General features: G+C 44.9%; 1 protein-coding gene across 3 annotated transcripts in view; it reads right to left on the bottom strand.

Moving 5' to 3' along the window:
• KIAA0556 (KIAA0556 ortholog) overlaps positions 1-21,402 on the bottom strand; it is a 187,336-nt gene that overhangs the window by 5,040 nt on the left and 160,894 nt on the right. For all 3 annotated transcript variants that reach the window (XM_030579222.1, XM_030579224.1, XM_030579223.1), the window contains 3 exons: positions 14,853-14,954; positions 14,194-14,354; positions 7,175-7,263 (listed from right to left, as the gene is read on the bottom strand). In XM_030579222.1, the coding sequence (XP_030435082.1) occupies positions 7,175-7,263; positions 14,194-14,354; positions 14,853-14,954 (352 nt within the window). The remainder of the gene's footprint in view (positions 1-7,174; positions 7,264-14,193; positions 14,355-14,852; positions 14,955-21,402) is intronic.

Here is a 21,402-nt window from a genome sequence, read left to right as displayed (position 1 = left end):
CAAATTAGTCGAAACAATAGTTAAGAACAAAATTGTCAGACACATAGAAAAACAAACTGTTGAGCAACAGTCAACATGGTTTCTGTAAAGGGAAATCGTGTCTTACTAATCTATTAGAGTTCTTTGAAGGGGTCAACAAACATGTGGACAAGGGGGATCCAGTGGACATAGTGTACTTAGATTTCCAGAAAGCCTTTGACAAGGTCCCTCACCAAAGGCTCTTATGTAAATTAAGCTGTCATGGGATAAAAGGGAAGGTCCTTTCATGGACTGAGAACTGGTTAAAAGACAGGGAACAAAGGGTAGGAATTAATGGTAAATTTTCAGAATGGAGAGAGGTAACTAGTGGTGTTCCCCAAGGGTCAGTCCTAGGACCAATCCTATTCAGTTTATTCATAAATGATCTGGAGAAAGGGGTAAACAGTGAGGTGGCAAAGTTTGCAGATGATACTAAACTACTCAAGATAGTTAAGACCAAAGCAGATTGTGAAGAACTTCAAAAAGATCTCACAAAACTAAGTGATTGGGCAACAAAATGGCAAATTAAATTTAATGTGGATAAATGTAAAGTAATGCACATTGGAAAAAATAACCCCAACTATACATACAATATGATGGGGGCTAATTTAGCTACAACGAGTCAGGAAAAAGATCTTGGTGTCATTGTGGATGTTCTCTGAAGATGTCCACGCAGTGTGCAGAGGCGGTCAAAAAAGCAAACAGGATGTTAGGAATCATTAAAAAGGGGATAGAGGATAAGACTGAGAGTATATTATTGCCCTTATATAAATCCATGGTATGCCCACATCTTGAATACTGTGTACAGATGTGGTCTCCTCACCTTGAAAAAGATATTCTAGCACTAGAAAAGGGCAACTAAAATGATTAGGGGTTTGGACAGGGTCTCATATGAGGAAAGATTAAAGAGGCTAGGTCTCTTCAGCTTGGAAAAGAGGAGACTAAGGGAGGATATGATAGAGCTATATAAAATCATGAGTGATGTTGAGAAAGTGGATAAAGAAAAGTTATTTACTTATTCCCATAATACAAGAACTAGGGGTCACCAAATGAAATTAATAGGCAGCAGGTTTAAAACAAATAAAAGGAAGTTCTTCTTCACGCAGCACACAGTCACTTTGTGGAACTCCTTACCTGAGGAGGTTGTGAAGGCTAGAACTATAACAGTGCTTAAAAGAGAAGTGGATAAATTCATGGTGGTGAAATCCATAAATGGCTACTAGCCAGGATGGGTAAAGAACGTTGTACCTAGCCTCTGTTCGTCAGAGGATGGAGATGGATGGCAGGAGAGAGATCACTTGATCGTTGCCTGTTAGGTTCACTCCCTCTGGGGCACCTGGCATTGGCCACTGTCGGTAGACAGATACTGGGCTAGCTGGACCTTTGGTCTGACCCGGTATGGCCGTTCTTATGTTCTTATGAATCTATGAAACCTTTTCCACAGTGAAAGAGGAGGACATCTCTAAAAGAAAAATAAGCTAGAATCTAGCATGGCTCCTGACTGAACCAGAACGATCTGACGTGGAAGTTGTATAGCATTCTATTTCTGAATGAAAGCTAGAAGAGCTACATATGCACATGTACAAATTTATTTTCTGGAGGAGATAGTTGGGAGGTTCAGACAGAAGCAAAATCTGCTGTGAGTTATAGCTGAATCAGACAGGTCACACAGGGATGCACCCTCTATGGGAGACGTGGCAGGATGACACGATAAATGGGATGGATGTGGAAGAAGAGAAAGGAAAGTGGAAGAACATGGCAATATGGTAAGGAAGAAGAGCATCATTCAATCTCAGTGCTAGCAATATACATTTCATCTTTGCAAAGTAGGGGATGACCTGAATGAGAAGAGGCTAAGGATGGACAGCAGTCTACCCAGCTATCTAAAGGCAAGTCCTGCATGGGAGCAGCTCAGAAGCAGCAGCAGGTGATCCTCACTCCTTAGTTTGGAAGTTGATAGAGAAGAATGAGATCTAGACCATCTCTGACCCAGACACAGGGTGCTATCACGACCATCCAGTGCTGGCACAAGAGATGCGACAAGAAGTCAAAGTGTAACTGTTCTGTACAGGGCACCTGGATACCTTCTGCTTCAGCACTGATCTTGCAGGTCAACACAGGATTTAGGTAACACATAACAGAGGAAACAATGGGAAAAGGATTGAGTGCAGGTGCTGGAAAACTAGCTCTGAATCCAATTGATTGCATGAAATGTCCATATCATGCAATCAATTGGATGATGATCTATATTGTAGATGTGGTTGAGGCAAAATTGGATGATGATCTATATTGTAGATGTGGTTGAGGCAAAATTTCTCTCTCTTAGGGTCTGAGTTGTGGGCAATATGAGAAACGTGGACTCCTCAGAGTCAGGAATCAGGGTGTGGGAGGTCAGGTTCAATGGTTGAAGCTGTAAGTGGTTGGGCCTGAGTCAGTAGCCGGAGTCCAGAGCTAGGGTCACACCAAGGGACTGGAGCCTAGGGTTGAGCCAGGGTCAGTAGCCAAGAACCACGGCCAAGGATCAAGCTGGAGTCAATAGCCAGAAAACAGGGGGCAGAGCAAGGAGATAAGAATAATGCTGGATCTGTTTCAACAGCAAGTCAGGGATCTGCCTTGTTCCACAGACAACTTCCTGATACTCCCTCCAGCTTAAATAGTATGTCTGGGTCAATCAGAGGTCATGGTAGGGGATACCAGTCATCTCTACTATGGTCAGCACTTCCAGCAGTGGCTGGTCTCCCAGAATGTATGGTGCATTTATGATGGCTCTGCCGTGGCAACATGGAAGTGCTGGGGTAACCTCCCATGAACCTTCATATCATGCCCCAACTCCTTCAGGGGTGCCCCTGGGATACTGTAAGACCAGATTGTCAAAGTGATATTTGTGAAACTCTTGTACAAGTCTAGGGGTGTGAACATTACTGGCAGGCTCCTAGGAGCACTCTCTGGGACCACAACCTTCCTAGCCTATCAGGTATCACAACTGATTCCACTTCAGTCCAGAGTCCAGTATGATATTAATGGGCAGAGTGGAGGTGAGGCAGTCAAAGGTGCCTTGTAAATAAACTAGTGAGGGCAGTGGTTGCGTTCGGTCAGGGAACAGGCTTTCAGTGTATGGTTTCAAGAGAGGAAACAAGGAAGATCAGGTGCAATTTAAGGTACTAGGTAAGTGGAGTTTGAAAGTGACAGAGCTGATTTTCTGACAAAACTGGTAGTTTCCAAGGAACCGGTGGTCTAGCTTGCGAGATGACCTGTTCATGGTGAGATTCTTAACAGATAAGCAGACCTTCTTGTGTACTGAAAAGACTGGCCCCTCCTGTCTCTGACTGTCTGTGTACCCTGTGTAGTCCTTCTTAGCGTCCTCAAAGTGTCCCCTTAGTTTTTCTTTTATGTGGTGGATTCATTGAACCAAGTTAGTAGGCGGTGAGTTCAGAGAGGCTATTGGTGGTGCGGGAGGAAATGGGTGAATCCATAGTTAGCACAAAAAAAAGAAGAGCTTTTCCCTATGGAGGCATGGTTGGTGTTGTATGCAAATTCAGCATACAGTAAGAGGGCATCTTGGCTGTAATTAAGAAAGAAAGGTAAATATTGTGCAAGTACTTAATTCATCCTCTCCATCCAGCCATCCGTCTGCAGGTGGTATGCTGAGGAGGCATAAGCATGGATGTTTAGTAGCCTGAGGGTTTCGCAACACAGCCAGGAGAGCCCAGGGAGGCAGAGGATATTTGTTACTAAGAGCTGAGCCGTCATCTGAGCTGATGGTATGTGGGCACAGGAGAGGAAGTGTGCCATCTTGGTCAACTGATCTACAACTGTTAGTACTACTGTGTGGCCAATTGTTGGGGAGTTCTATGATGGAATCATGGCACTGGCTGTCCATGGCTGGAGCAGAGTCTCCAGAGGCATGAGGGTGCCAAGAGGTTTGGTGTGCAGCACCTTGGTGCAAGTGCATAAGTTACATGAGTCAATATGAGCCTGAATTTCAACCCACATCCAGGGCCACTATAAGAAGCGGGAGGCTAGGCAGTAGATGTTGAGGCATCTGAAGTGCCCCGCTAGGGGGCTGCCTTGACTTAAATATAGTACCTGCAACTATATATGGGGCAGAACATATATGGGGTGTGATAGACCCAGGCCAGTTGGGTACAGCAGAGTAGTAAAAGGCAGATATTCTCGCCGCTGGATAGGCAGTTTTCTGTTCCCTGACTGACCAGAGTGGGGGCTGCTCCAGGCTAGGGTGGACGCATGACTCCAATTAGCCTGCAAAGAGTCAGGTGAGGCCGTTAGGCTAATGTGAACACCTGACTCTAATTAAGGCCCCTCTGATACTGTAAAAGAGCTCCCTCTGGTCAGGCCAGGGGAAGGAAAAGGGAGCCAGAGGAAAGGGAGTATGGCTGATGGTCTGGGTAATGAAGATACTCTAAGCCACTAGAAAGGGAGCCCTAAGGTAAAGGTGAAGAAGGTGTTGAGAGAAAGAAGTGGGGGAGCTGTGGGGAGGCGGCCCAGGGAAGTGTAGCAGCTCTGGCGGTGAAAGGTCAGCTGCCAACAGCTACTGCCACTAGGGTCCCTGGGTCGGAACCCGGAGTAGAGGGTGGGCTCGGGTTCCCCCCAACCCGCCACTACAGAAACACCCTTCTGGGAGGGGAAGACAGGCCCCTGTCAGGACAGGAGGCTAAACTGTTCTTGAATAAGCCCATAGGGACAACAGAGACTGTGGCAGTTCTCTCACCAATCTCCTTGCTGGCTTATGATGAAATGGGCTCAGAGGACTGTAACCCTGCCCCTACAGAAAGGCAACGTGGAGGGTCGCAGTGAGCCTCTGAGGCTAGCATAAACTGCTTGGAGCATGGGACCCATGGAGACAAGATTGGAGCTCTGCCACAGGGGCCATTAATATATTAGAGACAAGGTGGGTGAGGCAATATATTTTACTGGGTCAACTTCTGTTAGTGAGAGAGACAAGCCTTCAAGCTTACACAGAGCTCTTCTTCACCCTTCCAGTCAGAGACACTGGATTTATGGTTTACTACAACAATCTATAATCCACTAACCCTCCCCCAGCTGCTTCCCCACTCTTCCTCCTCATGAATACAGCGGTGTTAATGGGCCACTTAATCTTGAATGGTCCCTTGAAATGTGTTTTAAATACTTGTGCTAAACAATCTGTTCCATGTTGTATTTAGCTGTGACACTCTGAGGGCAGGTCTACACTTAAAACTCTGCAGCTTCTCCCATCAGCATAGACCTGAGATCAAGTCTCATGAATCCTCATATTCAGTATGGTAACACAGTCCAAGTATTTCTCAGTAAAGTCTACAATGAACTGCTAATTAATTGTGATTATTATTTAGAGAAGATTGATCAGATTCAGGCTGCTCGACAGCTTCCATAAGAGTGGATGGAAACAAAAACCACTGTCTTGACTGCGTGGTTTACTTGGGGAGCACAACCAACCACCTCTGAGATGAATTTATGTCTTTCAAAGCTGATTAAAAACCCAGTGGAAACACACCGAGGCCAGTACTGAAGAGTAGCATTACTGTAATGTCTTCCTTGAAGTATGAAAATTGCCCGCCATGTTTAAACAAGAGCAGTTACACTCTTGCTTGGGAACCAACTGTGGACATGGACAACCTCATCAATTTTCATCTCATCTTGAACTGGGTCCCTTTCTTGGGCTCCATTATCAAGAAGGTGGTGATGAGTCAGCGTGAGCTACACTTGCATTCAACAGATTTCTTTGATCCATATCAGTCCATTTTCAGATTGAGTTACAGAACAAAGACTGTGCTGACCTCGACGAGGGATGATCTGCTAGTAGCAGACTAGTGTAAGATGACTCTATCAGCAGCTCCTGATATCACTGACCATCTGGAAATTCACACTCACCTGCAGGACTTTGGAGGGGTGAACAAGGAAGCCCTTCAGCAAGTTTGCTGCTTCCTCTCTGAGGGATTCTTAAGGGCTACGCTGGCCAATTGCTAGCCTTCCCTCAGGGCTTCCACATAGTTAGCGAACTCAAGGTAACAAATGCAAGGTAAAAGCCTAGTGAAGACAAGGCAATTTGTAGTTTTCACATTAGTTAGCAGGTCAAATTACAGAATAGGCTCCCCCATAGTCTTTAACTCAACCTGCTAACTAGTGGGAAAACAAACTGCCTACTCTGCTATGAGCAGGTACCATTAGGGTGACCAGACGTACCGATTTTATCAGGACTGTCACGATATTTGCTTGTTTGTCCCATGTCCCGACCGATGTCTGGTTGGGACACTGGACAAACAAGCAATTTTGCCCTCCGCTCAGGCACTCTTGCCCCACGCTCCCCGACTCCGCCCCCTCCTTCCCCTATTGGATCCCTCCCCAAATCCTCACCCTGGCCCCACCCCCTCACTACTCCATTGGATCCTTCCCCAAATCCCCGCCCTGGCCCCGCCTCTTCCCCAAGCACACGGCATTCCTCCTCCCTCCCAGGTTTGCATATGGGTCATGGTCGGGGCCAGGAGCGCAGTGCGGAGGCTGCTCCAGCCCTGCAGCCTGCAGGGCAGTGCCGTGGGCCTGGGGGCAGCGCAGAGCGGGCAGGGCCAGGGTGGACGGAGACACGTGTGGAGTGGACACACACCTGCCAGGAGGGGCGGGACCTGGCTGCCTGGTTCGCCCCCTGCCTAGGTGGGTCCCCGAGCTCCCTATGGCTGGAGAGGGGCTCCCGGGGCTGCAGGGGGCGAGTGTCCCGGGTGGGGCACAGCAGAGCAGCCCCTGCTGTGGGGCCGGGGCAACAGAACCTGGGAGCGGCTGGACCGGGAGCTGCAGGAGGGGCCTGGAGCATGGCTCGGCTGCAGAGCTCGGAGCCCAGACTGGGCCCGGGAGCGAGGAGATGGGGGAGCCGGGGGGGGGGGGGGGGGGTTAGGGCATCAACATGTTAAAAATGACTGGCCTAGATGAAGGGATCCTGCTGTCATGCTGGGGCAGGAGGAACTTGAATTAGAAGGTTTGCCCTCATAGGGTGGGGTGGTGGTGGCAGGGAAAGGAGGTATATTTACAGGAGGTTCCCCACTTTCCATACTCTTGGTGATTGTATATCTGCCAAAAAGCATGCCTGTTATTCATTCTCTGTCTGCAGAAAGTGGGCAAAAGATTCTCGTAAAGAAATGAAACTCACCTGGGTCAGCAGCAATCTGCTTCTTTTTGGAGTTTGTAACAATTTGATTTTCGTTCATCATTCGTACATCCTGATCCTCTACACGATTGCTGCAAAGATGAAAAGCAGACCAATAGCAGGGAGAATCAATAGTCCATAGACACCACTGCAGCTACAGGGAAGCACACTGCCAGGGGCAGCTCTAGACATTTCGCTGCCCCAAGCAGGGCGGCATGCAGAGGGGGGCGCTCTGCCGGTCGCCGGGAGGGCGGCAGGTGGCTCCAGTGGGCACGGAGGTTCTGCCAGTCCCGTGGTCCGTTGGTCCCGTGGCTTTGGTGGATCTCCTGCTGGTCCCGCTGCTCCGTTGGTCCTGCTGCTCCGATGGAGGTCCACCGGAGCAGCGGGACCAGTGGACCCTCCGCAGCCACGCCTGCGGGAGGTCCACCAGAGCTGCCTGCCGCCCTCCCGGCGACTGGCAGAGTGCCCCTCTGTGGCATGCCGCCCCAAGCACGCGCTTGGCGTGCTGGGGCCTGGAGCCGCCCCTGCACACTGCAATGTGTTACCTAAACTACTGTGAGGCTGCACCACTGACACCACTGCCTTCTGAGTGTCACAGTCTGGAAGGATGAGGCTTCACCCTCATATAGCCCACAGCTATAAACCTAAGAACCTAAAGTTATTCCTCACAATTATATTTGTTGGGAGAGGTGCTCTCAAACACACATTCCAACTGCTACCATCACATCCACTTCACAGTCTATTCTGACCTTCTCTAGATGCAAAGTCTGACCATCTGAACCAAAATCTGTTTTTAAATCAACTTCATTAAACCAGTGCCATGTACCCATGTAGACACTCTTAAATCAGTTTGCAACCATCCTAAATTTATTTGGCTTAATTTGGTAATTTACTGAATTAAGCTAAATTGATATAAAAGAGTTATAAACCAATTTCATACATTTATAGATTTCAAGGCCAGAAGGGACCATTATGATCATCTAGTCTGGCCTCCTGCATCATATAGGCCAGAGAATTTTATCCAGTGATTCCTGCATCAAGACCATAACTTCTGGTTGAACTAAAAAATATCTTCTAGAAAACATAAATTCTTGATTTAAAGACTGTACGCAATGGAGAATCAAACCAGAGGTAAGTTGTTCCAATGTTATCAAATTACCCTCACCGTTGAAAATGTTCTCTTTCTTTCCAGTTTAAGTGTGTCCATATGGGAGTGGTTTATTTAAAAGCTGATTTTTAGTTAAACCAATGCAACATTTGTGTATAGACTGCAGACAGACTGTCTGTTCCTTTACAAGCAGGAATCAATAGCTTCAAAATCTAATCAAATTTAAATACTATTAAATACAGAAAAAATGTCAACTCATTAATAACTACTGACTCCTTCTAGCCTTAAAAAAAATTAGAGAAGCTATCCACTGCTATTTATCCTAAAACAGGACTCATCTAGGAAGTAAAGACAAGAAGAAAATTATTCCTATCAGGTGAGACACTTTGTCTAAGAACCCACAGATCAGACAAGGTTGGAAGTTCTTCTCCCAAAGAACAGAAATTAAAATGGCTAAATGGGGATACTGTTAATCACCTAGGCAAGACTCTCTCATGATCTGCATATGGATAAAACCTCTTTCTTCCTCCCAACCTACCTAAAAAGAACTCCAATTTACATGAAAGACTGTCACCTTCCTATTCTATGCAAAGTGGCCCATTGCACATTGTGAATGGATCAAGAGATGAATGGGGAAACTGCAAGTTAAGCAAACTAGAGCCGACTGGCTGTAAGACTGAAGGTCGAATTGGGCAAAGTACCCCAAGAAAATCAAAGCCACATGTTTTCACCCCAATTTATAAATTATATATTGCTTTCCTTGTAAATCAAATATACCCTGAACAATCTCTCACCCCAAATTAGAAGCTGCAAGTTTGTTTGCCTTGTGAGTCAGATCTATCTCCTTCAATATATATATATCCTTCTTGTTCTACTGTCAGTCTTAAATAATGTGAAATGCTTATGTACAACCAAAGAATGCATTGAGAATGAGCTCCAGATTTAGAAGATGAGAAGGGATTTTGTTGATTTTCATTGTAAATAATTGGTGCACTCTAGAAGTAATAGGAATTGTCTGGCACAAGGAAGAAGGACTGTTGAAAGATATAACTTTGGGATATTAAGAGAAATTGCTAAAAGGGGTGGATCCCAATTGATAGTAGGGGCTAATAACGAAACACAATCCTTGAAATGAATTGAACATATAAAGGCTTCCGATAAGAAAAGGATTGAAGAAATTTGTGTACAGCTACACTATGGGATACCTATGGAAGCAGCCAAAATGGAGAGAGCTGAAATCAGAGCACTCACTTGGCACATGTTCAATAGAAATCAGAAGGTGGCCCCTCCAACCAGCTTTGAAATTAGAGTATATAAAATTGAGGTTACCATGTGCAAATGGAGAGTTGACTGAACCGAATAAGAAGCTACAGAATCATCAGTGTGACTGATGCCCAGACCAGCCGGGTGGAAAGGACTCTCCCCCATCCCAGGTTAAGTGGATATGAAGAAGTGATGAGATTTCATTTTGAAGACTGTTTTTCCCCTTCTAATCTTTAATATAAATAACTGTAGGTTATCTTGCCTAGTCTACACTTTCTAGTGAGACCTAGGGTATGGCTACACTTGAAATTTCAAAGTGCTCCGCGTGTGGTCGGAGTGCCAGCGCTGGGAGAGCTCTCCCAGCGCTGCACGTAAACCACATCCTCTACAGGTGTAGCTTGCAGCGCTGGGAGCCACACTCCCAGCACTGCAGCACTGATTACACTGAGGCTTTACAGCGCTGTATCTTGCAGCGCTCAGGGGGGTGTTTTTTCACACCCCTGAGCACGAAAGTTGCAGCGCTGTAAAGTGCCAGTGTAGCCAAGGCCCTAAAGTAACTCTATTTTAGATTTTAATTCCTTTGCATGTCCAAGCAAATTGGCCTATGAGAGATAAAAAACAGTAACTTTAAGCAATTACTTTTGACATGCTAAACTTTTCACTGCTGGACCAATCTATTCAAACTGTAGTAACCACGCTCTTAAAAGTGCGTTAAAGACAAGTTCATCCTTGGAATGTGATAAAAGTGCTAGGTCCTAAAGAACTGAAACAGAGTATCATAAGTAAATGGAATAAAAAATCTGGATAATTTACATTGTTGCTTGGTATAACTGTCGAGACAACTCTAGATTGTGATAATCGATTGCAAGACTTTTTATTGTGTGTGTGTGTGTGTGTACTACACACCTAGAACACTGGTTGTTATCTACACTTGAGTGGTGAATGTGTGATTGTATACTAACTTGGTTCTGGGTGAATTAATACATTCTTGGCTGGTTAAGAATAAGCATGTGTCCTAATTTGAGAAATACCGTTCAAGTTAAAAGTTGACCTGTAAAGAACCCAGAATGAGAAACAGTAAGCTAATGTTCCCTGGATTTTTTAAAAAAAAGGGTTTATCCTATAAGGTTCCATTCTATATTGGCTATAACACATATCCAATTGGCAAACCTAGTTTGTTAGATTTTAGCTTTAAAATCTAATGGCCACCTGGGCAAATTAACAAAATGGACTAACCCCATTTTATGCTTATATATCAACCACCACAAAAAGCAAATCCTAAGGGTGGGTGAGTGGGAATCCAGTGATATGATAGCTTCAGAAAACAATAATTACCTTTTTCCTTTTCTCTAAAGATACCTTATTGTATTAGATTTCCATTCTTGGAAACAAAGGAGTGATATCTCAAAACAACACAAAGTGAGACAGATTCTATCTCAGGCTTCATCAGCGTAAATCTAAAATAATGCCACTCTGTATTTAAACAGGTCAATGAGATCAGAATCAGGCCCAAAGTTTATAAAAAGTGCTGAACAGTGCAGTGGGAAAGACAGTAGGCCAATGCCAAAAGTAACAATAAAGAAAAGTTTATACACACTTCTGAAAATGAAGGTTAAGATCCATCAAGTACTAATAGTGTGAGGTTTTATTCTCTCCACCACAAAACTATGAGGATAGGGTGCCTCTCCTTGCAGAAAAAAATGGAATGAAAGCTTAAAAAAGGCCAACTGAAAAGAGAGACACAAGAGATCTCCTGAACTGAAAATCCTGGGGGCAGGAGAGTTAGGGCAGAGGTTCTCAAACTTGGGCCACCACTTGTTCAGGGAAAGCCCCAGGCAGGCCAGGCTGGTTTGTTTACCTGCCGCATCCGCAGGTTTGGCCGATTGTGGCTCCCACTGGCTGCGGTTCGCTGCTCCAGGCCAATGGGGGCTGCAGGAAGGACGGCCAACGTGTCACTCAGCCCGTGCCACTTTCTGCAGACCCCATTGGCCTGGAGCGACGAACTGCAGCCAGTGGGAGACACAATCGGCCAAACCTGTGGACACGGCAGGTAAACAAACCATCCCGGCCCGCCAGGGGCTTTCCCTGAACAAGTGGCAGCCCAAGTTTGAGAACCACTGAGTTAGGGCATCCCTGGCTGGGGAACAGGTTCTGCAGCACTGATCATTCATATGGCGATTCCTTTCTTGAAACTAACTCCAAGCAATAATGCTTTGTGAGTATGTGTGGAGAAGGCCATATGGTAGTTTTACAAGTCTCCAGATGAGAAAGGAGACTCATAGTTACAGCTGGAGCTACTTGTGTCTCCAATTAAAGGTGCACTGGCACAACTCCTGAGCTGCAGGTCTGCCAGGCAAGAGCAATGAGAAATGCAATGAGACAGTCGTTTGGACAGGACTCTCTTGATAGGAACATAGGACTTGCCATACTAGTTCAGAACAGTGGTCCAACTAGTTCAGCAATCTGTCACTAACAATGACCAATATCAGATGCTTTGGAGGAAGTTCACAAAATCCTGTACTAGGAAGCTGTGTGATAATGTCCTCAGAAAAAGTGTCTCCTAATGCCCAAGTAGTCAGAGACTGGCTTATGCCCTTGTTTATTTTTAAAATTTTTATAACAACTTTAGATATTCTTGTTATCTAAATAAACATCTAATCCCTTTTTGAATCCTGTTATGGTTTTGGCCTCAAATGATAATGGCAAGGAGTTCCACAAGTTAGTTGTGTACTATATGGGAAAGCATTTCCTTCTGTAAATTTTCAATTTGCAACTATTCAATTTCATTGACAAGCCATGTAAATCAGTTCTCCTTTATCCATTGTTTTATTATGTTCCTTTGCAGAAGCCATACTGGTTAGATCCTATTATATAATCACCTTCTAACTGTTTTATACCTGTACTCTTAATTGTCATTTCAGCCAATTTACCAGGCACAGATATAAGGCTCACTGGCCAGTAATTCCTCAGATCACAACTCCTTTTTTATGTATAGATACATATTTAATACCCACTCTGGTATCAATTCTCTAGTATCATAGCTGATGTTTATGAGAGACTGCACAATTTTGCTACCAGTTAAGTTGCAGCTTTCTTAAGTTCTTTTAGAACTCTTGAGTGAATTCCATGTGGGCCTGGTGACTTACTGCTTTTACTTTGTATCAGCATCTCTCGTTTTGACACTTCAGTCTGATAGCACCTCATCTCCATTACCAGTAAAAAGAATCTCCCCAACATTGTCTGGGGAAGATTGTTGCAAAGGTCCTTATCCCACTTAATTGCTCCCTTTAACTCTAGTGATCCAGCAGACCCACCAACAAGAGTATTGCAGGCTTCCTGCTAATGACACACTTAAATAATTTCTTATTGTTTGTGTGATGGGCATGGAGCTGCTCCTGTAATAACTGAGGAATAGTGCGTGTTGATTTGATATGCTTACTGTATGAAAATATTGGGTTAGTTTAACAGGCTGTTGTAAGGAAAAGTAAGCAGGAAGAAAACAATAGCTTGAGATAAGCTGCTCCATGATAAACCCTTGAGGGTTACCACAGAGTGGCTGAGCCATTGTCTCTGAGGAGCCTGGCTTGACCTCCTGTTTAGCCCAAAGGACTGGACTGATCCAGAAGGGCACAAGCCCAGGGACTCTCTGGCAGAGATAAAAAAGGATGTTTTCTCTCTAGAGATGAGGTAGTTGCTGAGTAACTAGACATGGAAAGCAGACTGATGCCAAAACCACTGGGGTGTCTGAAGAAGGTAGGGCTGCCCAGGTCACCATCAAGCGATGGTAAACCTTAAGTATGAATGATAGACACTTATGTAGATTGTTTCTTATTTTAAAATTCATTTTTTCCCTATTATCCTTTGTTCCTACTGTGAAAATAAACAAGAAGTCTCCCTGGTCACTGTATTCACCACAGGTCACAGGCTCCCAAAGGGAAAAAACTGCCAGCTGAACATACTGGATAAGCATGGTTGATACACAGGGTACTGCAGCCCAGGGCCCTAGCAGCAGGATAATTGCAGAATTCCACCAATAGAGCAGTAAAGACACGAGGCCTGACACCTGACAGGTACACTCTGAGAGACCTCAAAGGGGACAGAGTGCCGTTAGCCCTGTAACATCAGTTTGTTTTTATACCTTTAGCTATTTGCTCCTTGAAATACATTTGGGCCCTACTAATTTCCTTCTTATATTTTCATCCTGTAATCTATGCTTCTTCTAATTGGCTTCACTAAGGTTGGTTTTCCATACTCTGAAAGATCGTTGGCTTAAATAACCTCTCAAACCTTACCAGTTAGCCAGACTGGTTTACTGTTCACCTTCCTGGTTACCTTTTTGTTCTATGGCATGCATACTTGGTGAGACTATAGTATTGTCTCCTTAGTAGAACTGATGCCAAATGTAAGGATTTTAATTTTTTTTTTCACTTTTGGCACTAACTTTCTCAATTTATTAAAATCTCCTTTTCATTTAGCATCACTGGGTTGGTATCTGATCCTTTGAATCTAATATACAGCACAATTGCTTTCTATGCTGGTCACTACATAGCACTGCAATTCTCTGCAGTAATTTAGAAGTTGCTGATATCAGCCACTAGAAATAAAATTATGTAAACAGGATTCCTCATTAAAATCAAAGCCCAGCACATACCTAATCACTGTATTCTTCTCTCGCTGATAAATCCTCTCATCATCTGTAAAGAGAATGGTATGATACGGGACCACAGGGTCACAGGTGGGCAGGATGCCATGCACTATGTGAGTCACCATGTCCAGAATTCCATTGTACACAAGCAAGTCATCTACAAGAAGCTGGAAACATAAAATAATCAAGAATCACTTTTGTTCAAGCAACACAACAGTTTATATTATTATTCATGAAAACTCTTCTGGAAAAAGTGTCCGAATGAACTGTCATTGCTTTCAATACAGTCTTCTCTGTCAACTCAATAGAAATTGCACCATTTGTTCCAGGAGAGCTGGTCACTAGTTCAGCTGTGTCTCTGTATCAAACAGTTTGCATCTCTCTCAGTTTGCCTCTGGTGCTTTCTCACTCTGTCTCCTGGTAGATTAGTTTCTAATAAAATATATGAGCAGGCATAGAAGAACTGACTGCACCCTATTACAGAAACTGATTCTGTTATTCTCATATTAACTTTAATGAATCATCATGTTTTTAAAAACTTAGACATTTATGTTGAAGTTACACACAAAAAGTGTGAATCACACTGTGATAAATTATAAGTATGAAATAAAAAAGGAAATTAGGGCAAGCTGACTCATCAAAATTGGCTATGAATAAGTACTTACACCAAATTCTCTCACTCCCCTTTGGGGAGTTTTCGCATAATTCCACAGTTTGATCATTGACACGGTAGTGGGCAGGTCAAAAATAACATAAACCCTATTCACCTGTCAGAGAAAAGAATTCATTTAATTTTCAGTAAAACATGACAATCATCAATGAAGGAATGCAAACATAAAGCATGACAAACACGAAGAACAAGACTCAAATTTTGTATTAAAGGAGTAGAGCTAGTAAGCAGAAAAATATTTAAGCATTTAATGAGTTCAGCTATCATCTCCATGCCAATGATCCACAGATCTAGTTCTCTGCTGTGGACCTCTCTCCTTCTGTTCAAACTGAAATCTCAGCCTGTCTCTCTGACATCTCCTCCTGGATGTCCAGCCATCAGCTTAACCCACAACAGAGCTCTTCCTTCTTCGTCCAAAGCCTTTCCCTCTCTCTCCTCTCTCAGTTACCGTGGCCAGCACCACGTTCCTGCCTATCTCTCATGCCTGGAACCATGGTGTTCTCTTCGACTCAGATCTTGCTCTAGGCTCACTGATTCAGGCCAGTCGAAAGCTTACTGCTTCTTCTTGCACAATATTTCTAAGACCTGGCCTTGCCATCCACACAGCTAAAAGGCTCACCTAGGCCCTCATCATCTCATATCTCAACTGCTGCAACATGTCCTTGACAAATGCAATCTTCCCCACTTACATCCATCCAAAATGCTATAGCAAAGATCATGTTCCTGCCTCATTACTCCAGCTATTTCCCTCCTCTCTGCACATCTCTCCACTGACTCCCCCCTTGCTACTGCATCAAAAACTACTGGTCTTGGTTGTAAGGCCCTTGTGGCCTATCCCCACTTACCTATCATCTCTGATACGTTATCGAGATAATTACTCTCCCCTCTGCATTCCTAACAATGCCTCCTCCACTGCCCACTGGTTACATTTTCCAACTTGGTGCTGTTTCCCGTGTTGGTCCTTATGCCCAGGAGCTGCTCCTCAAAACATTTGCAAAGCTAGCTCATTGTCCTCTTTCAGATCCTTCCTTAAAACTCCCCTTTGCCCTGAGGACTACAAAAAACTTAACGTGGCTGGCTAGGATCGTCACATTGCTTCCTTGTGCTCCCCCCTCTATTGGTTGCGTCAGGCTGTTGTCTCTTGTCTCACACTAAGACTGTAAGCTCTTTGGGGTATGGACTGTCTCTGTGTTTGTACAGCACCTAGCACCACAGGGGTTTGATCCATGACTGGGATCTCCTCAGCGCTACTGTAATTCAGTTAAATTAAGCAATAGAGCATGGATAAGCTTTGCCAGATGTTCCGAAGCAGTTCGCCGACCTCAGGAGTATGTAAGCCTATTTTTAAAAGTTGAAAATAATAATATTGTATGTTATTGTATGTTTTCAATATATTGTTCTACTCTTATTTCTTGCTAGGATTCTATCTTCAGGTTTCAGGGAGAGTGTGGCTCCATGAATACATTCTCCACAGGGAGAGCTAATTTTTCCAGGACAATCTCTTTGAAGAAACAGTAGCTACTCTCTGATTATCTTTAAGAAGGGATGGAGTTGTCATGCCTTAGGGGTCTTTACTAACATTCTTGGGGTTTTAATATGCTTTCTAAGGCAGCAATTAAGTACATACTACTGTAAATCTGGCTTCTGTAACTTCAGGTTGCCAGATGCTGACAATGAGTTTTTTATTTTCTGAATCCACCTGAAATATAGATCTGACACTGCTTTTGCCTATGAGAAGATTAATGGTGGTATTTAATATACTGACTCAGCTTTCTAATTTACCTGGGAGCTCAGGGGACTGATTCTGCTCTCAGCTACACAATTAAAGATTGGGAGTACTCCACTGAAGACAATAGGCCAGGTTCATGGGGTTGGTTGAGCCCAAGGTGGCTCAAGAGTGGCTTTTAAGACACCTTTGTGTTGCCTTGATTCTTGGTCTGACTACATCTGGTGCAGTTTAGTACATTATCTGATCTGTCCTGCAGTTGAGAAAAGCCAAAAATGCACTCCAGCCAAGCCTTCCCGCCCTCACCCCGCCCTGCAGCATAGACTCTGCCTTGTGACAGTTACATTCAGGTGAAATAATTAATTTGCTGGCTATTCATATATATTAATAACAAAACAGCTATCAGAGATGGAGAAATGAATCATTCTGACCAAACAAATATCTATCATGCCCCAAGACAGAACTACGCTGCCTGATTAAATACAAAGAGTAAAAGAAAAAGGAAGATTATTTAATAGACAAGAGAAGTTTGCTGAATGTGTTGCAGATCTCCAGTTAAAGAGGGGCACACTTGCTTTGGTGGGTCCCTGGAACAGTTCAAAGCAGCCTGTCCATTAGGATGCGCATGCATTCCAAAGATTTGGTCCAGCATTCCAACTGATGCCATTACAGAGACTGTCCTTTTCACACCCTGCAAGCTCAGCTTGCTTCTTCTTCCTGACACTAACCATCCTCCAAAGAGAAGGGGAAGGAGGAAAGAGCTGTGTGGATGTACACAGATATATACATATTAGGGGAACTCCAGTTATTGGTGAGTTATTTTCCTTTTACTATCATGAATGGGTTTTGCTAACTCCCAGTTATTAGGGAGATTGGCAAGCAGTAGACAGCTACAGAGGGAGGGCTAAGGAGATTTAATTAAACAGAGACTGAAGCACTACTCTCTCAAATCAGTAATCAGACTGGCATTTCAATGGAAAGAGAAATGCTTCATCCGGCATAGTTCAAATGCCAAGTACCAGCTTTACATATTGCCATAATGGAACTGTTACAGAGGGAAGTCATTGAGGTAACCAGCCTCTCCTCTCTCTCCAAGTCCCCCAAAGTGGCAGTTGGTGCCCAAAGCAAACGGTGGTGCTCCAGTCACTCTGCTCCTTCCCCTTTCCTGCTCATTACCATCCCTTCCAACAAGGACATAGGCAAAAAGCCCCACCTTAGATCCCTCCTCTCTCCTGAAAAGAAGCTGTGGCTCCAGCCACTCAGCTCCCACTGTCATATCAGACAAGCCAAAGGCCATCCCTCACTGAGCTCCTGAATCTCCCTGCTAGGCTCCAACGCTGCGTGAGAGGCCCAATCATTCACTGCTGGGCTGCTAACCATCCATTTCCCTCTTCCTACACACTTGCTGCCTCTGCTCCTCTTTAAATTTGCAGGACGCTGGACAGCTCTGCTGCCCTTTCCCACTGCCACAGCATCTGAGGGTACACCTACACTACAGGATTATTCCGATTTTACATAAACCGGTTTTGTAAAACAGATTGTATAAAGTCGAGTGCACGCGGCCACACAAAGCACAATAATTCGGTGTGTGCGTCCATGTACCGAGGCTAGCGTCAATTTCTGGAGCGTTGCACTGTGGGTAGCTATCCCGTAGCTATCCCACAGTTCCCGCAGTCACCCCTGCCCATTGGAATTCTGGGTTGAGATCCCAATGCATGATGATGCAAAAACAGTGTCGTGGGTGATTCTGGGTAAATGTCATCACTCAGTCCTTCCTCCGTGAAAGCAATGGCAGACAATCATTTCGCGCCCTTTTCCCTTGGATTGCACTAGCAGACGCCATAGCATGGCAACCATGGAGATTGTTTTGCCTTTTGTCACTGTCGCCATATGTGTACTGGATGCCACTGACAGAGGCAGTACTGCAGCGCTACACAGCAGCATTCATTTGCCTTTGCAAGGTAGCAGAGACGGTTACCAGTCGTTCTGTACCGTCTGCTGTGCCATTGTAAATTGGTGATGAGATGACGGTTATCAGTCATTCCGTACCGTCTGCTGCTGTCATGGATGCTTCTGGATGACCTTCGCTGAGGTCGGCCGGGGGTGCAAAGACAAAAATGGGAATGACCCCCCGGGTCATTCCCTCCTTTATGTTGTATCTAAAAATAGAGTCAGTCCTGCATCGAATATGGGGCAAGTGTACTAGAGAACCAGTGTACCAGAGAACCAGAGAACACAGCCGCTCCGTGTTAGATTCCACAGAAATGATGAGCTGCATGCCATTCTAGGGGGTGTCCCTGCAACAACCCCACCCGTTGCTTCCCTCCTCCCCCAACCCTTCTAGGCTTCCATTGCAGGGTCCCCCCATTTGTGTGATGAAGTAATAAAGAACACAGAAATAAGAAACACTGAGTTTTTAGTGAGATAAAATGAGGGGGAGGCAGCCTGCAGTTGCTATGATAGTCCAGGCAGGACATAAAGCGGTGCAGGGGAGAGGAGCCCAGCATCCCACTGCTATGATAGTCCAGGCAGTACAGAATCTTTTCTTTAGACATGAAAGGGGGGGGCTGATGGAGTTCAGCCCCCAGTTGCTATGATGAGGACAATTACCAGCCGTTCTGTACCATCTGCCGGGAATAACCGGGAGTCATTCCTATTTTTACCCAGGCGCCCCTGGCCGACCTCACCTGAGGCCAGCCAGGAGCACTCACGGAATGATGATGAGGACGGCTACCAGTCCTACTGCACTGTACCATCTGCCACCGGGGAAGGGAGGGGAGAGGATGCTGCTGTTCATTGCTCCAGCACGTGTCTACCAGCAGCATGCAGTAGACATACGGTGACATTGAAAAAAGTCAAGAAACGATTTTTTCCCCTTTTCTTTCATGGGGGGGAGGGGGAGTAAATTGACGAGATATACTCTGAACCACCCCAGACAATGTGTTTGCCCCACAGGCATTGGGAGCTCAGCCAAGAATGCAAATGCTTTTCGGAGACTGCGGGGACTGTGGGATAGCTGGAGTCCTCAGTCCCCCCCTCCCTTCCTCCATGAGCGTCCATTTGATTCTTTGGCTTTCCATTACGCTTGTCACACAGCACTGTGCTGTGGACTCTGTATCATAGCCTGGAGATTTTTTTCAAATGCTTTGGCATTTCGTCTTCTGGAACGGAGCTCTGATAGAACAGATTTGTCTCCCCATACAGCGATCAGATAAAGTATCTCCCGTATGATCCATGCTGGAGCTCTTTTTGGATTTGGGACTGTATCGCCACCCGTGCTGATCAGAGCTCCACGCTGGGCAAACAGGAAATGCAATTCAAAAGTTCGTGGGGCTTTTCCTGTCTACCGAGCCAGTGCATCCGAGTTCAGATTGCTTTCCAGAACGGTCACAGTGGTGCACTGTGGGATACCGCCCGGAGGCCAATACCATCGATTTGCGGCCACACTAACCCTAATCCGATACGGTAATACTGATTTCAGCGCTACTCCTCTCGTTGGGGAGGAGTACAGAAACCGGTTTAAAGAGCCCTTTATAGCGATATAAAGGGCCTCGTTGTGGGGACAGGTGCAGCATTAAATTGGTTTAACGCTGCTAAAATTGGTATAAACGCGTAGTGTAGACCAGGCGTGAGGAAGGTGTGGAGCTCTGTACTGAGGCTATGCTCAAAGGGAATTGAAAAGGCAACCTGCGAACATGTGATGGTCCCTGCACTGTTCAATACTTTCACTGGAAGAAGGAGTTCTCTTAAGAGCTAGAGGCAACCACTTCCATCAACCTCTTCCGCCTCAGACAGCTGCACTGCAGAGGCTAAATGTCAATAGCCCCATTGGACTGATCTCCATGGAGCTGCACTGGGAAAGAAAGAGGAGAAAGGATGGATATTTGGAAATCCCAAAAATCTAAAGAGGGTATGATTTAATTGGTGGGGCTTAGTCCCTACTAAGCCACTACTGGTCTGCCTGGTATTGGCAGTATGCTCAGTAACATAAGAGAGCTCAATCCATGTTCACAGTCTCTCAACAGTTATTGTTTTCCCCTTGGACATCTCCACAAAGAGCCAGATGATTCTGAAGAGCTAAGTTGTACTTATTCATTCATTTATTTATAGTAGTGCCCACTTGTGCTAAACACACTCCAAACATTCAAGGATAGTCCCTCATCTGAAGAGCTCACAATCTAGACGCTGGCAGGCAAGCAGACAAAGATTAGAGGGAAGAGGAACATTAGACAATTTATATTCAAATCGATTTGAGTCATTGTAATTGAGAGGGTTTAAGTGGGACTTTAGTGATGCAAGCACTTTGAACTCAGAGGCAAATGTCACTCAAGGAGCCAAGCAAATGAATACACTTTCCCCAATAAAATACACAAACTTCTAGACTCTTTATTGCACTGGGGGATGGAGGGAGGGGAACTACAGAGGTCTATCTGCAGAGGCAAACATCTGCCCAGTTCTCAGAATGGGGAGGGGGAAAGAAAAATATTTAAATCCTGTTGCAGGTCCTGGTATGTCCTATTAGACTTCTTGAAATTAGAAGGTAAAGAAGCTGTATACTTGCAGACGTCCAAGGCAAAATCCTTAAGGCCTTTAAGAATAGGTAAGGACACCTTCCTCTTTCCTTGGATTGGAAAACACTGAATAATTAATATGACTTCCTCGGAACTGCAGCCATAAGACTCTCCAAAGGTTTGTTGTCATCTGGAGAGTAAGAGGAAAAGGTAATGAGAATTCATTCGTGAACGTAGAAGTCCCAGGAATCTCCTTTACCACCAGCCGTCCTCCAACTCCTCTACAGTCAGAAATGTTAACTCAAGTG

Source organism: Gopherus evgoodei, chromosome 10 (genome assembly GCF_007399415.2).
Source record: "Gopherus evgoodei ecotype Sinaloan lineage chromosome 10, rGopEvg1_v1.p, whole genome shotgun sequence".
Classification (NCBI taxonomy): Eukaryota; Metazoa; Chordata; order Testudines; family Testudinidae; genus Gopherus; species Gopherus evgoodei.
The sequence above is the reverse complement of the archived record's forward strand: the minus strand, read 5'-3'. Positions and strand labels throughout refer to the sequence as shown.